Raw genomic sequence first — 17,649 nt, 5'->3', positions numbered from 1 at the left:
GATTTTTCCTTGAATGTGTTTTTAAGACATTACCTTTTCCTTAAAAAAAATAAAGTGTTACATTTTCTTTATCATAAAAATTGTATTTTTTATTTCAAGTTAACTTTGACATGATTTATCTCAAAAACTCCACTTTGTGGCTTAGTCACCTTTGCCTCTGAGCCACTCATATTAAGAACAATAAGAGCCGAAAGAGAAAACAGCTACAGAGTGGTGTCTACAAACTAACTTGTGGTGACTGTCCGAAAACTTACATCGGTCAAACTGGCAGAACCTTTGACAAACGGATAGCAGAACACAAAAGGGCTTTCAACAATAGAAAAACAGACACTTCTACATACGCACTTCACCTTCTAGATCATAATCATTCTTTTAATGAACAGTTTCAAATTCTGCATATTCAAAATAAAGGCCTTAAGCTATCTTTTTTAGAATCTATGGAAATTAATAAATTGAAAAATATAGATATAATTCTGAATGACCAACTCGAGACAAACAGCTCCCCACTCCTCAACCTCTTCAGTTAAAGACTTTAAAAAGGCAAACACATAGTAAACTAAATCACTTGAGAAAGGCACTCTGCCGAAACAGCTGTAGTCACTTAGTTGTAATAAATTTTGTGGAAGTATAGAAAACAAACGTTTTCAGTGTTTTATTGTTAGATAATTCTGAGAAGTGTTTGAAGCTCTTCAATCGTAATAAAACCGAATTTTTGCGTCGATATAATATAATGGATGAAACATGGCTCCATCATTTCACACCGGAGTCCAATCGACAGTCTGCCGAATGCACTGCACGTGATGAACCGACAAAGCGTGGTAAGAAGCAACAGTCGGCTGGCAAGGTTATGGCATCAGTATTTTGGGATGCGCATGGTATAATATTCATCGACTACCTTGAAAAGGGAAAAACTACTAACAGCGACTATTACATAGCGTTATTGAAGCGTTTAAAGGACGAAATCGCGAAAAAAACGGCCCCATTTGAAGAAAAAGAAAGTGCTATTTCATCAAGACAACGCACCGTGTCACAAATCAATGAAAATGACGGCAAAATTTCATGAATTGGGCTTCGAATTGCTTTCGCAGCCACCATATTCACCAGATATGGCTCCCAGCGACCACCACCTGTTCGCTGACCTCAAGAGAATGCTCGCTGGAAAGAAATTTAGCACCAATGAATAGCTAATCGCCGAAACTAATGCTTATTTTGAGGCTAAAGACAAATTGTAATATAAAAATGGTATTGAAAAATTGTATGACCGCTATAATCGTTGTATCGTACTCAAAGATAACTATATCGAATAATAAAATAAAATTTTATAAAAAAAATTTCTTTCCATGTTAGCCTACGAACTTTTCAGCCCAACGATTACAGCGTTTAAGTGAACAATGTAGTTACGCCAAATGATGTTGCAATGAAAGGATTAATTAAGGAAACTAAGGACTACAACTAAATAGATTATCACAAATTTTGTTTTATTAAATAGGGCCCAAATAGTCATCTTGATGACTTGTCACTGATATTGGCTTTCTACATACGAAGAATACGCTGTCATATTCGTATTGTAACATAGATTTGGGGTTCTGGCAGTATTTCGTCTTGATATGAGTTTCACATTTTTCCAACTCAAAGCCCATCTTCGTTATAACCTGAAATGGAAAATTTTTAAAGTTAATATTACTTAAGTTTAGTATACTAAAAGTCAAACAATTAGGCATGCACGTATAGTACATTCTTTCACGGTTTTTGCTGTAAATTTTAAAGAACCGCTTGGATTGACATGAAATTTGGCATACGCATAGCTAACATGTCAAAGACAAAAAGTGATATGGTGCCGATGTGTGCTTTTGCCTGGGGGTGAGTTTCACTTTATCTCGGGGGTGAAAAAATATATGACCAAGATAAGTCCCGAAATGGATAAACTGACTAATTTTAAGCAACTTTTGTTCTATAGAGTTTTTCACCAAATCAATACTTTTCGAGTTATTTGCAACAGAATATGTTCATTTTCAACAAAATAACCACGTTTTTTGACGGTTTTTCGCAAATAACTCAAAACGTAAGCATTTTGTCGAAAAAAATATTCTTAGCAAAACTATAGCCTATAAAAAAGTGAAAAAAAAACCGTGTATATATTAGGTCTCTATACCTAGCAAAAGCAGAGTTAAGCTAATGAAAAATAGGTTCATATTCGAAAAATTCCAAATAGAATAATTCAATGTGAAATATCCAAACAATGAAGCATTCTTGGGGAAAACATATTACAACTTTTTTAAAGTGTTTAAAAAAGCTTTAGTCCTGTTTTAATAAAAAAAATTCTAGCATCAAATGTAAGCAAGTTACGCTCAAAATACAGTTGGTCCCTTTTGTTTTGGCAAAAAAAAAATCAGGAACCCCCAATTAGCAACTTAAACGAAATTAATCGTTACCGCTTCACAAGTTACTTTACTTATGTTGTGTTTATATGATCTGTAAGTTTCATCAATTCAAAGTGCTTATTTTTGAAAAAATTTGGTTTTAAAGTAAAATTTTAAAAATGCTTTTTTTCAAAATAACTTAAAAATTGTTAGAGATACCAAAAATCTTAAACAATAAAAAAAGTCGGCTTTACTTTTCTGAATATTTTGTATTTGTTTATTTTTCTGTAAGACAAAAATTGGTTAAGATTCGGTGTTTCTTTTGCATACACTCGTGATAAGTGACTCGTTCAAGCACTTTTAACTACAGCTCTTTCAAAAATAAGGACTTTGAACCGATGAAACTTACAGATCATATGATCAATACATACGTGAGTAAAAAACTTGTGAAGTGGTAACAATTAAGTTCATTTGAAATGCTAATTAGGTGGTGATTTTCCCGATTTCTTACCAAAAAAAGGGATCAACTTTATTTTGAGCGTAACTTGTTTACTTTTGATGCTAAAATTTTTTTTGAAAAAACAAAAATAAGCGTTTTTTAAACAGTTTAAAAAAGTTAAAATGAGTTTTACCCAAAAAAGTGCTTCGTTTTTTGGTTAGGGCACGTTAAAATATTCGATTTGCAATTTGACGAATATGAACCTTTTTTCATTCGCTATGCTTCTACTAGGTATAGTGGCCTAATATATACATCATGTTTTTCACTTTTTTACGTGCTATATTTGTGATAAGATTTTTTTTCGACCAAATACTTACTTTCTGAGTTATTTGCGAAAAATCGTCTGAAAACGTGGTTATTTTGTAGAAAAATTAACATATTCACTCGCAAATAACTCGAAAAGTATTAACTTGATGAAAACACTTTATAGAACAAAAGTTGCTTAGAATTAGTCATTTTATCCATTTCCGGACTTATTTCGAACATATATTTTTCACCCCCAAAAGGGGGTGAAATTCACCCATACGGCAAAAACACACATCGGCACAATATTCTTGTTCTCATGATCATTTTTCAGTGCGTCACAGTTTTTCGATTTCTCTCTAATGCATTAAGTTTGATGAGACGGAAAAAGCGGTAGCTTCGTGATTAAACACAAAGATAATGCAGCATTACAATGTTTATATACATAAGATGTCTATTCCTAACCTACGTTTGATTCGTTGATATTTAGAATACGCGTTTTTTCTAGCCAATCAAATACACGTATTACGAACATTTGACGAAAACTTCGTTCATTTTGGCCATTTTTTAGAAGTGTCAAAGAGTCAAGTGACGGTTATTATTCAGGTCAGTATTTTGTGTACCTGTCATTTTGAAATTTCGAATTCGACTTCCCTTGTGTTTCACAACGTTTTTGTGCATTATTTTGTGTTTTGGTTTAGAATTTAGTTCGTTAAAAGTTAGTTTTGTATTTTGGTTTAGAATTTAATTTGTTAGAAGTTAGTTTATACTCCAGGTCTTTATGCAAGAAAAATATCCATAGTAAGGAGACGTAACTTATGGCTAAAGAACCTTAGGAAATGGTTTGGATGTAATAACAATGAATTATTTAGAGCCGCGGTTTCAGAAATAAAGATCGCTCTGATGATTATCAACTTTTGAAGCGGAGACAGCACCTAGAGAAGAAGATAAAACACAGTTTATGGATAGTTTTGTGTCATTTTTTAATGTTTCCATATTTATAAATTTAATTAACAATATTGTTTACTTTTTAATTTTATTCCCCTTTATAAAAAATACCTACATGTTAACATATTGTGTAAAAATCAAATCTACTAAATTACTAATTAGTTTAATTCCACAAGCTTTTCACCTATGGCTAAGTACGATTCTGGCATCTGTTAGATTCGTCAATAATTACATGAAATAAGTCTCGACACACCCAATACAGTATATGACGTCATAATTAATGACGCATTGAAAAATGATCATGAGAACAAGAATATCACTTGTTTTCTTTGACTTGTTAGCTATGTGTATGCCAAATTTCATGTCAATCCAAGCGGTTCTTTAAAATTTAGAGGTTTTGCAATATTATATATTTAAAGAACGTACTAGTAATAGATTTAATGACATCATAACCCACCGGTACAAACTTACGGCAAACAAATTCAACAAATTTTTTGTCATATATTAGTTTTTTTCGCTACCGTCAAGTTTAGCAAGAAAGCGCTGTTGCCAAATAAAAACATACATGTATTTACCACAGCAGCTACCGGCTACACTGTTTTTTTTTTGTCTTTAAGAGTGTAAAACAAAGATAACTATGTGGAATATAAAAGTCAAAGTCATCTTGTCATATAGAAGGTTATGTAAGATTTTTGTTTGTTTATGAGTTATTTGCAAAAAATCGTCTGAAAAAGTGGTTATTTTGTAGAAAAATTAACATTTTCACTCGCAAATAACTCGAAAAGTATTAACTTGATGAAAAAACTTTATAGAACAAAAGTTGCTTAGAATTAGTCATTTTATCCATTTCCGGACTTATTTCGAACATATATTTTTCACCCCCAAAAGGGGGTGAAATCCACCCATAAGGCAAAAACACACATCGGCACAATATCACTTGTTTTCTTTGACTTGTTAGCTATGTGTATGCCAAATTTCATGTCAATCCAAGCGGTTCTTTAAAATTTAGAGGTTTTGCAATATTATATATTTAAAGAACGTACTAATAATAGATTTAATGACATCATAACCCACCGGTACAAACTTACGGCAAACAAATTCAACAAATTTTTTGTCATATATTAGTTTTTTTCGCTACCGTCAAGTTTAGCAAGAAAGCGCTGTTGCCAAATAAAAACATACATGTATTTACCACAGCAGCTACCGGCTACACTGTTTTTTTTTTTGTCTTTAAGAGTGTAAAACAAAGATAACTATGTGGAATATAAAAGTCAAAGTCATCTTGTCATATAGAAGGTTATGTAAGATTTTTGTTTGTTTATGAGTTATTTGCAAAAAATCGTCTGAAAAAGTGGTTATTTTGTAGAAAAATTAACATTTTCACTCGCAAATAACTCGAAAAGTATTAACTTGATGAAAAAACTTTATAGAACAAAAGTTGCTTAGAATTAGTCATTTTATCCATTTCCGGACTTATTTCGAACATATATTTTTCACCCCCAAAAGGGGGTGAAATCCACCCATAAGGCAAAAACACACATCGGCACAATATCACTTGTTTTCTTTGACTTGTTAGCTATGTGTATGCCAAATTTCATGTCAATCCAAGCGGTTCTTTAAAATTTAGAGGTTTTGCAATATTATACCTTTAAAGAACGTACTAGTAATAGATTTAATGACATCATAACCCACCGGTACAAACTTACGTCAAACAAATTCAACAAATTTTTTGTCATATATTAGTTTTTTTCGCTACCGTCAAGTTTAGCAAGAAAGCGCTGTTGCCAAATAAAAACATACATGTATTTACCACAGCAGCTACCGGCTACACTGTTTTTTTTTGTCTTTAAGAGTGTAAAACAAAGATAACTATGTGGAATATAAAAGTCAAAGTCATCTTGTCATATAGAAGGTTATGTAAGATTTTTGTTTGTTTATGAGTTATTTGCAAAAAATCGTCTGAAAAAGTGGTTATTTTGTAGAAAAATTAACATTTTCACTCGCAAATAACTCGAAAAGTATTAACTTGATGAAAAAACTTTATAGAACAAAAGTTGCTTAGAATTAGTCATTTTATCCATTTCCGGACTTATTTCGAACATATATTTTTCACCCCCAAAAGGGGGTGAAATCCACCCATAAGGCAAAAACACACATCGGCACAATATCACTTGTTTTCTTTGACTTGTTAGCTATGTGTATGCCAAATTTCATGTCAATCCAAGCGGTTCTTTAAAATTTAGAGGTTTTGCAATATTATACCTTTAAAGAACGTACTAGTAATAGATTTAATGACATCATAACCCACCGGTACAAACTTACGTCAAACAAATTCAACAAATTTTTTGTCATATATTAGTTTTTTTCGCTACCGTCAAGTTTAGCAAGAAAGCGCTGTTGCCAAATAAAAACATACATGTATTTACCACAGCAGCTACCGGCTACACTGTTTTTTTTTGTCTTTAAGAGTGTAAAACAAAGATAACTATGTGGAATATAAAAGTCAAAGTCATCTTGTCATATAGAAGGTTATGTAAGATTTTTGTTTGTTTATGAGTTATTTGCAAAAAATCGTCTGAAAAAGTGGTTATTTTGTAGAAAAATTAACATTTTCACTCGCAAATAACTCGAAAAGTATTAACTTGATGAAAAAACTTTATAGAACAAAAGTTGCTTAGAATTAGTCATTTTATCCATTTCCGGACTTATTTCGAACATATATTTTTCACCCCCAAAAGGGGGTGAAATCCACCCATAAGGCAAAAACACACATCGGCACAATATCACTTGTTTTCTTTGACTTGTTAGCTATGTGTATGCCAAATTTCATGTCAATCCAAGCGGTTCTTTAAAATTTAGAGGTTTTGCAATATTATATATTTAAAGAACGTACTAATAATAGATTTAATGACATCATAACCCACCGGTACAAACTTACGGCAAACAAATTCAACAAATTTTTTGTCATATATTAGTTTTTTTCGCTACCGTCAAGTTTAGCAAGAAAGCGCTGTTGCCAAATAAAAACATACATGTATTTACCACAGCAGCTACCGGCTACACTGTTTTTTTTTTGTCTTTAAGAGTGTAAAACAAAGATAACTATGTGGAATATAAAAGTCAAAGTCATCTTGTCATATAGAAGGTTATGTAAGATTTTTGTTTGTTTATGAGTTATTTGCAAAAAATCGTCTGAAAAAGTGGTTATTTTGTAGAAAAATTAACATTTTCACTCGCAAATAACTCGAAAAGTATTAACTTGATGAAAAAACTTTATAGAACAAAAGTTGCTTAGAATTAGTCATTTTATCCATTTCCGGACTTATTTCGAACATATATTTTTCACCCCCAAAAGGGGGTGAAATCCACCCATAAGGCAAAAACACACATCGGCACAATATCACTTGTTTTCTTTGACTTGTTAGCTATGTGTATGCCAAATTTCATGTCAATCCAAGCGGTTCTTTAAAATTTAGAGGTTTTGCAATATTATATATTTAAAGAACGTACTAATAATAGATTTAATGACATCATAACCCACCGGTACAAACTTACGGCAAACAAATTCAACAAATTTTTTGTCATATATTAGTTTTTTTCGCTACCGTCAAGTTTAGCAAGAAAGCGCTGTTGCCAAATAAAAACATACATGTATTTACCACAGCAGCTACCGGCTACACTGTTTTTTTTTGTCTTTAAGAGTGTAAAACAAAGATAACTATGTGGAATATAAAAGTCAAAGTCATCTTGTCATATAGAAGGTTATGTAAGATTTTTGTTTGTTTATGAGTTATTTGCAAAAAATCGTCTGAAAAAGTGGTTATTTTGTAGAAAAATTAACATTTTCACTCGCAAATAACTCGAAAAGTATTAACTTGATGAAAAAACTTTATAGAACAAAAGTTGCTTAGAATTAGTCATTTTATCCATTTCCGGACTTATTTCGAACATATATTTTTCACCCCCAAAAGGGGGTGAAATCCACCCATAAGGCAAAAACACACATCGGCACAATATCACTTGTTTTCTTTGACTTGTTAGCTATGTGTATGCCAAATTTCATGTCAATCCAAGCGGTTCTTTAAAATTTAGAGGTTTTGCAATATTATATATTTAAAGAACGTACTAATAATAGATTTAATGACATCATAACCCACCGGTACAAACTTACGGCAAACAAATTCAACAAATTTTTTGTCATATATTAGTTTTTTTCGCTACCGTCAAGTTTAGCAAGAAAGCGCTGTTGCCAAATAAAAACATACATGTATTTACCACAGCAGCTACCGGCTACACTGTTTTTTTTTTTGTCTTTAAGAGTGTAAAACAAAGATAACTATGTGGAATATAAAAGTCAAAGTCATCTTGTCATATAGAAGGTTATGTAAGATTTTTGTTTGTTTATGAGTTATTTGCAAAAAATCGTCTGAAAAAGTGGTTATTTTGTAGAAAAATTAACATTTTCACTCGCAAATAACTCGAAAAGTATTAACTTGATGAAAAAACTTTATAGAACAAAAGTTGCTTAGAATTAGTCATTTTATCCATTTCCGGACTTATTTCGAACATATATTTTTCACCCCCAAAAGGGGGTGAAATCCACCCATAAGGCAAAAACACACATCGGCACAATATCACTTGTTTTCTTTGACTTGTTAGCTATGTGTATGCCAAATTTCATGTCAATCCAAGCGGTTCTTTAAAATTTAGAGGTTTTGCAATATTATATATTTAAAGAACGTACTAATAATAGATTTAATGACATCATAACCCACCGGTACAAACTTACGGCAAACAAATTCAACAAATTTTTTGTCATATATTAGTTTTTTTCGCTACCGTCAAGTTTAGCAAGAAAGCGCTGTTGCCAAATAAAAACATACATGTATTTACCACAGCAGCTACCGGCTACACTGTTTTTTTTTGTCTTTAAGAGTGTAAAACAAAGATAACTATGTGGAATATAAAAGTCAAAGTCATCTTGTCATATAGAAGGTTATGTAAGATTTTTGTTTGTTTATGAGTTATTTGCAAAAAATCGTCTGAAAAAGTGGTTATTTTGTAGAAAAATTAACATTTTCACTCGCAAATAACTCGAAAAGTATTAACTTGATGAAAAAACTTTATAGAACAAAAGTTGCTTAGAATTAGTCATTTTATCCATTTCCGGACTTATTTCGAACATATATTTTTCACCCCCAAAAGGGGGTGAAATCCACCCATAAGGCAAAAACACACATCGGCACAATATCACTTGTTTTCTTTGACTTGTTAGCTATGTGTATGCCAAATTTCATGTCAATCCAAGCGGTTCTTTAAAATTTAGAGGTTTTGCAATATTATATATTTAAAGAACGTACTAATAATAGATTTAATGACATCATAACCCACCGGTACAAACTTACGGCAAACAAATTCAACAAATTTTTTGTCATATATTAGTTTTTTTCGCTACCGTCAAGTTTAGCAAGAAAGCGCTGTTGCCAAATAAAAACATACATGTATTTACCACAGCAGCTACCGGCTACACTGTTTTTTTTTTGTCTTTAAGAGTGTAAAACAAAGATAACTATGTGGAATATAAAAGTCAAAGTCATCTTGTCATATAGAAGGTTATGTAAGATTTTTGTTTGTTTATGAGTTATTTGCAAAAAATCGTCTGAAAAAGTGGTTATTTTGTAGAAAAATTAACATTTTCACTCGCAAATAACTCGAAAAGTATTAACTTGATGAAAAAACTTTATAGAACAAAAGTTGCTTAGAATTAGTCATTTTATCCATTTCCGGACTTATTTCGAACATATATTTTTCACCCCCAAAAGGGGGTGAAATCCACCCATAAGGCAAAAACACACATCGGCACAATATCACTTGTTTTCTTTGACTTGTTAGCTATGTGTATGCCAAATTTCATGTCAATCCAAGCGGTTCTTTAAAATTTAGAGGTTTTGCAATATTATACCTTTAAAGAACGTACTAGTAATAGATTTAATGACATCATAACCCACCGGTACAAACTTACGTCAAACAAATTCAACAAATTTTTTGTCATATATTAGTTTTTTTCGCTACCGTCAAGTTTAGCAAGAAAGCGCTGTTGCCAAATAAAAACATACATGTATTTACCACAGCAGCTACCGGCTACACTGTTTTTTTTTTTGTCTTTAAGAGTGTAAAACAAAGATAACTATGTGGAATATAAAAGTCAAAGTCATCTTGTCATGTAGAACGTTATGTAAGATTTTTGTTTGTTTATCCATTTTCTTTTTTTATGGTCAAGGATAGGGAATGGAAAGTGAAATATGGAAAGTGGAATGAAAATAATATATAATTTGAAAACAAGAATTTGACATTATATTTAACCTTCAATATTATGACAGATGTCAGTTACCATTTACCATCTCACCAAATATACTAATGACGTCACTACTTCTAGCCAATGAAATGTTTGCTGTAATAGGAACGACATGTCAAGAAAATCTGATTATTCCCTATATATTTTTTCAAATTTAAAATATGGCAACAAGGAGAAAATTGCGTGCGAGCCTTATTGTTTGACTTCGACCATCGAATATTAAAAAAATCACAGGATTCCTATCAAAAAACGTCAAAATACTGTCAAAGGTTGAACACGGTATTCAAAGTTCCTCGTAAATTTTTAAGACTTAAACAGTATGAAACAGATAAAATTTTAAAAATAAAATAAAAATTCCATTTTTATTCAGTTGCAATGCGAAGGCAAAACAATCTTATTTTTTACTTAAAATACGGAGAGCAGTCCAGCCGTCTGAATCGACGATTTTCGACTCTTGTTGGAGTCTCATCGGAGAGAACGCAGGCCTGCTTCTCCATACTTTAAGTGATCAACACCGAGAGTTTATCCCCCACACCGCAACTGACGTGAATGGACTAGGTGACTAGCGTCATCTGGCAATTGAATGATGAAGTAGTTTTCAATCCTAATAGCAATATTAATAATATTTAAAAATATTAAAATATTACTAAAAGATTTTTAAATTGAAAACTTATTGGTCCATTTTCTTGGTTACACCTCCAAGGCTTCTAAAATTTGCAAGCCAGATGGATGCTGAAGCGAAGAAGACAAGAGGGAATTCAAAAACTTACAATTCACGACCCCGTCACGACACCAATTCAATTTAAAAATCTTTTAGTAATATTTTAATAGTTTTAAATATTATTAATATTGTTATTAGGATTGAAAACTACTTCATCTTTCAATTGCCAGATGACGCTAGTCACCTAGTCCATTCACATCATTGACTTCGCATTGCAACCGAATAAAAATGGAATTTTTATTTTATTTTTATATTGGTCGTTACTTCTTTGAGTAACTAGGTCCATTTTCTGTTGGAATTTACCAGCTGAACAGAGGTCGTGAATTGTAAGTTTTTGAATTCCCTCTTGTCTTCTTCGCTTCAGCATTCATCTGGCTTGCAAATTTTAGAAGCCTGGGAGGTGTTACCAAGAAAATGGACCAATAAGTTTTCAATTTAAAAATCTTTTAGTAATATTTTAATATTTTTAAATATTATTAATATTGCTATTAGGATTGAAAACTACTTCACCTTTAGATACAATTTTGTTTATAAACAGATATATAAACAGAATAATAATATAGTATATATTATTGTATTCAAATATATTCAAGTATAAAATGTTATAATTTTAAGTTACAAATTATGAGTTATTTTTGGTTAACGTAGAATTCCAGTTAACTACTTCAAAGGGTAACATCAGGTTTTAAAATAGTACTCGTGGTTTTGTTATGACCTCGTGTGAAAACGCCAGGTTTATAGTTCACCATACGCAATGACGCAGTAGATCTTTGATTTATATTCTATAACAGATCAAATGTATGTTTTCTAAGTTTTGACGTGTGTTATACCAATTCTCCAAGTGCATGAAGAAGTCGTGCTCTATTTCTCACCCTACCTAGAGTTGCCTCTTTAGATCAGCGTCCCAACTGAGAATCCTTCTGTCCCTGAAGGGGCCCTTCGTGGTGGGCACCCTGATATATTATAATAAATATCAGGCGCCATCTAGAGCCCTTAAAGAGAAGGGACAGATTAATGTGAAACTGTTAGGTTGCTTCTACACAACCCAGAGCCCACGTCTGTGAATGGTTGTACATCATCCACAGTTATGCGGAAAGAATATTCTCTGCTTTTGTCTTTCTTGCAAAGTCCGATTGATGAGATATAAATAGCGAAACGCATCTCGGAATGGCGAGATAGACGAAGGTGTGAATATTTTTTTCGTATATTATTTACATACTTTGTTTAAAGTAGAAAGTGCAACTACTTCCTCTTGACTGGCATTCTTCGATATTTTATAATAAATATCAGGCGCCATCTAGTGCCCTCAAAGAGAAGGGACAGATTAATGTCAAGCTTACAAAATACATTGCATGTCATAATAAAAAAAGCTCGAGTAACTTACCTGCATTACGACTTGAAAACTCGGCTCGACACTCTTCTCGTTTTTCATGTCAGAGTAGTGATACAGCAATGGACCCAAGTTTACCCAGAGGCCGCCAGGTTTTAATATCTTATATATATTTTCTATGTATTGTACAACGTTCGCTGCGCAGTCGATGAAGAAGCAAGTAGCAACGCAATGCCAGTCGTCGCTGTGAGTATATACTTCTAGAAAGTCACCGGCGGTCATGGAGAATCCGTTGTCAGGTGTTAGAGTTGGTATGGCATCAGGAAACCTAAAACAAACAAAGATTGTCGTTGGATTGTATGTTGACTTAGCTTTAACCCTTTCACTGCTCATGGCACGGATTTGTAACACTGTTGCACATGCGCATTGTCACTTTAATTGTCAGTAGGAACTGAGCCTAATTGAATTTTGCCAGGACTATAATGTTATAGCCGCAAATACATTCTTTAAATTACCTAAGCGACGCATTTATACATGAAAATCTCCAGCTGACAAAGACAACAAAATCGTCAGAAATCAAATTGACTACATCCTAATAAATCACAGATATCGAAACTCAATTATTCAGGCAGTAAAGGCATATCCAGGAGCTGATGTATCTTCTGATCACAGTCTTTTTATTGCTAGGTCCTCTACAGATGGGGTAAACTCCCCTCGCCTTCTTGTGACTGCGGCGCTGCAAGACAGACTATCAGTCACATTGTTCAGGACTGCCCACGAAGAGCATACACAGGTGACCCTATAGACTTTGTAATGGCAACCGAAGGGTCAATCGAATATATAAAAACATTGGACATCTGTTTGTGATGCATTGTATAATGCACAAATCTAAATATATTCTGTGATGAACTTAAGCCATACGCTAAATAAAATAAAATATTGCTAGATTTCAACTTCAACTAAAAAGACGCAAAAAAACCGCAAAAACAATAAACTTAACATACAGAAACTAAAGTCAGAAGAAACGAAAGAAAATCTGTACACGAAATCAACACAAATCTAGACAGAAACCCAGGAAATAATTGCAACGTAGAACAGCAGTGGCAATTCTTCAAAACCTCTATATTAGAGCCAAGTAAGAAAGTACTTACAACAACCAAATGTAAGAAAGAAGAATGGATGACGGAGGAAATTCTAGAGTTGATGAATGAAAGAAGAAAAAACAAAACCATCAATAAGACCCGCTATAAACAGCTTCAAAACCAAATAAGAAGAAACATTAGGGAGGCTAAAGAAACCTACTTCTCTGAAAAATGTAAAGAAATGGACTTGCAAAACAGATATGACAACTTCAACCTACATAAAAAAGTCAAAGAACTAGCCGGAATAGGAAATAGAAGAACCTCAAATATATTGCTCGACAAAAATGGAAATATTATAATGGAGACAGAACGAAAACTACGACGATGGAAAGAGTACATCGAGGAACTATTTCATGACCAGAGAGAAGCTAGTACATCAGTAGATAGCCAAACCGGAGATGTGAGCCCAGAGATAACCAAATCAGAGGTTAGTCAGGCAATAGACTCTATGAAAACTAATAAATCTGCTGGTCCAGATGAATTACCTAGCGAGCTGATAAAATTGGTCAACGAGAAAAACCTGGACATAATAGAAGAACTGTTCAACGCTATCTATACTACGGGAATCATCCCTAGAGAAATGTTGACATCAGCATTTGTGTGTTTGCCAAAGAAAATGAATGCCAAAGAATGCAGTGACTACCGAACCATAAGCTTAATGTCACATACCTTGAAAATTCTGCTGAAAATTATCCACACCAGAATACACTCTAAACTGGAGCTGGATATTAGTGACACTCAATATGGGTTCTGCAATGGTATGGGTACCAGAGAGGCATTATTCTCCTTCAACGTGCTGACACAGAGATGTTTGGATGTTAACCGTCCTCTTTACGCCTGTTTTATAGACTACAATAACGCGTTTGATAAAGTAAAACATGATCGACTCATGGAAATTCTGAAAACTAAAAACCTAGATGAAAGATATTTAAGACTAATAACACACCTCTATTACAATCAGCGAGCAATAGTAAGAATTGAAAAAGAAACATCTGAAGAAATGGAAATAAAGAGAGGAGTCAGGCAAGGCTGCCTACTATCACCTCTATTATTTAACGCTTATTCTGAAGAGGTAATGCAAGAAACTCTGGAAGATGAAACAGTCGGCATAAGAGTAAATGAAGTCTTAGTTAACAACATCAGATATGCAGATGATACAGTAATAATAGCCGATAGTTTACAAGACCTGCAAAGACTCATGAGTAAAATAGTAAGGTGTAGTAGGGAGTACGGACTCTCTCTTAATATCAAAAAGACGAAGTTTAATGAAAATTAATAAAAACAACCATAATACTAACGAAATCTTAATAGTAGAGGGCCAACAGATCGAAAGAGTAAAAAAGTACACTTACCTAGGAACACTTATAACAGAAAATGATGACTACATTGCAGAAATCAAAGTCAGAATCGAAAAAGCACGTTCTAATTTTATGAAAATGAAAAAGGTCCTATGTAGCAAAGATTTAACATTAGCTCTTAAAGTACGCCTAACAAAATGTTACGTATACAGTGTACTATACTATGGAGTGGAATCATGGACATTAAATGTAGAGACAATGAGACGACTTAACGCATTTAAAATGTGAACCTATAGAAGAATTATGAGGGTTTCCTGGGTAGATAGAGTTAGGAACAACGAAGTACTGAGAAGGATAGGTAAAGAGAAGGAAGTTGAACTTACAATTAAAGAAAGAAAACTACAGTATCTCGGACATGTGATGCGGGGTGATAAGTATGGCATCCTGCGACTCATAATGCAAGGAAAGATAGATGGCAGAAGGAGCATTGGAAGAAGACGAATTTCATGGCTGAAGAACCTGAGAGAATGGTTTGAATGCAGCTCAAAACAACTATTTAGAGCTACTGCCTCAAAAATTAAAATAGCTATGATGATTGCCAACCTCCGTAGAGGAAATGGCACCTGAAGAAGAAGAAGGAACTGAGCGCTGGTTCAAGGTAGACGTACGTTGACGAGCGTGTAGTGTACAGGGTGTCCCAAATTGGTGTGTTTTGCAGTCTATACCGAAAACTAGAGGAGATAGAAAAAAAGTAGTTAAGATGTCATGACTTCTTTTTTCGTTAAAGTAACAATTGCCCAATCAAATCATCAATAGCTCCTCACATTATCGAGATACTGGGCGATTATTGAAAAATGTCGAAAACGACAGGGTTACCGATCTTCTTTATTAAGAAAAATTTTAAAAAACTTTATAGGAACTTTTGATAGATATATTATGGACGGATTCACTGGCGTACAAAAAACTTTCTTAGGGGGTCTCGTTAAGGAAATATAAACCATACTTATGTTTTTTAAATGGGACACCCTGTATATTTTGAAATTTTTTGTTTACCTTTTTAATTCTTTTTCATCTGATATGACATATATATCTATTTTCAGTTGTTTGGAGCTACCGTGCAAATAAATTGTTTATAGTTGACGTCAGGTTAAAGGCACTTAAAAATAAAACACTCGGTAACGTATTTTAACATTTTAATATTAGGGTAACAATCCTTGACATTTTTATTTAGCAAAAATAAAATCGATCAACTTAAAAAATAGGAATAACGAATTTACCAACAACAAAAAACTACCTAACTACAAGAATTAATTTTACAAAAATAATAATAATTAACATAAACCAACAAACAACAATAATAAACAACGTAACAACTATAATTAATTTTACAAAAATATGAAAATTATAGTAAATGTGCAAGATACTCCCCATTTTTTGTAATAATAATTGACACGTTACTGATATCCTAACGATAATTATTTGAGAAGGATACAATTTGCAGAATGGTATATAGAAAAATGTAATGAAAATCCAAATTTTTATTCAAAGGTAATATTTAGCGATGAAGCTCGCATATCCAGTGCAGGAATATTTAACCGACACAATGAACTATATTGGAATGACTCAAATTCCCACTTAGTTCAAGGGATCAGGAAGCAAGGCAGATTCGGTTTTAATGTTAGTTGTTTTGTCAATCATAATAAATTAGTTTATCACGTATTTGACGATAAGCTGACATCTTAGAAACTAATTTAAATAACATTTCTGATGAGTAATATTTGGCTGATCGGAATACATTTTGGTTCCGACAAGATGGAGCACCTGCCCATAATGCAGAATTCATTGGAAATTATTTAAATGAAAAATTTCATAATCGGTGGATTGGAACTTATGCTCCTGTTAGGTGGCCCTCTCGTTTACCAGAACTAAATCCTCCTGATTTTTTTATTTGAGGATTTTTAAAAAACAACATTTATAAAACTGAATTTAATACAAAGGAAGAATTATTGCAAAACATTCATCAAGCATTTAGAAAAATAAAACCAGTGCATAATATGCACATCATATACTCAATTGTGTAAGATCTGTAAGAAAAAGGTGTCAATTATTATTACAACAAAACGGGGAGTATTTTGAACATTTATTATAATTTTCATAATTTTGTAAAATTAATTATAGTTGTTACGTTTTTTATTATTGTTGTTTGTTGGTTTATGTTAATGTTGTTGTTGGTAAATTCGTTATTCCTATTTTTTTAAGTTGATTGATTTTATTTTTGCTAAATAAAAATGTCAAGGATTGGTACCCTAGTATTAAAATGTTAAAATACGTTACCGAGTGTTTTACTTTTAAGTGCCTTTAACCTGACGTTAACTATAAACAATTTATTTGCACGGTAGCTCCAACAACTGAAAATATATATATGATATGTCATATCAGATGAAAGAGAATTAAAAAGGTAAACGAAAAATGTCAAAATATACAGGGTGTCCCATTTAAAAAAACATAAGTATGGTTTATATTTCCTTAGCCTTAAAAGTTTTTTGTACGCCACTGAATCCGTCCATAATATATCTATCAAAAGTTCCTATAAAGTTTTTAAAAATTTTTCTTAATAAAGAAGATCTGTAGCCCTTGTCGTTTTCGACATTTTTCAATAATCGCCCAGTATCTCGATAATGTGAGGAGCTATTGATGATTTGATTGGACAATCGTTACTTTAATAAAAAAAGAAGTCATGACATCCTAACTAC

At 32.5% G+C, this 17,649-nt stretch overlaps 1 protein-coding gene across 1 annotated transcript in view; it reads right to left on the bottom strand.

The window, feature by feature from the left end:
* Positions 1-1,457: 1,457 nt before the first annotated feature.
* Positions 1,458-17,649, bottom strand: part of LOC114326876 (carnosine N-methyltransferase) — a 36,737-nt gene continuing 20,545 nt past the window's right edge. Inside the window, exons 4-5 of the mRNA XM_028275329.2 lie at positions 12,511-12,784; positions 1,458-1,652 (exon numbers count right to left, since the gene is read on the bottom strand). Coding sequence (XP_028131130.1) covers positions 1,482-1,652; positions 12,511-12,784 — 445 coding nt within the window. The 3' untranslated portion in view covers positions 1,458-1,481. The remainder of the gene's footprint in view (positions 1,653-12,510; positions 12,785-17,649) is intronic.

Source organism: Diabrotica virgifera, chromosome 4 (assembly GCF_917563875.1).
Source record: "Diabrotica virgifera virgifera chromosome 4, PGI_DIABVI_V3a".
Lineage (NCBI taxonomy): Eukaryota > Metazoa > Arthropoda > Insecta > Coleoptera > Chrysomelidae > Diabrotica > Diabrotica virgifera.
The sequence above is the reverse complement of the archived record's forward strand: the minus strand, read 5'-3'. Positions and strand labels throughout refer to the sequence as shown.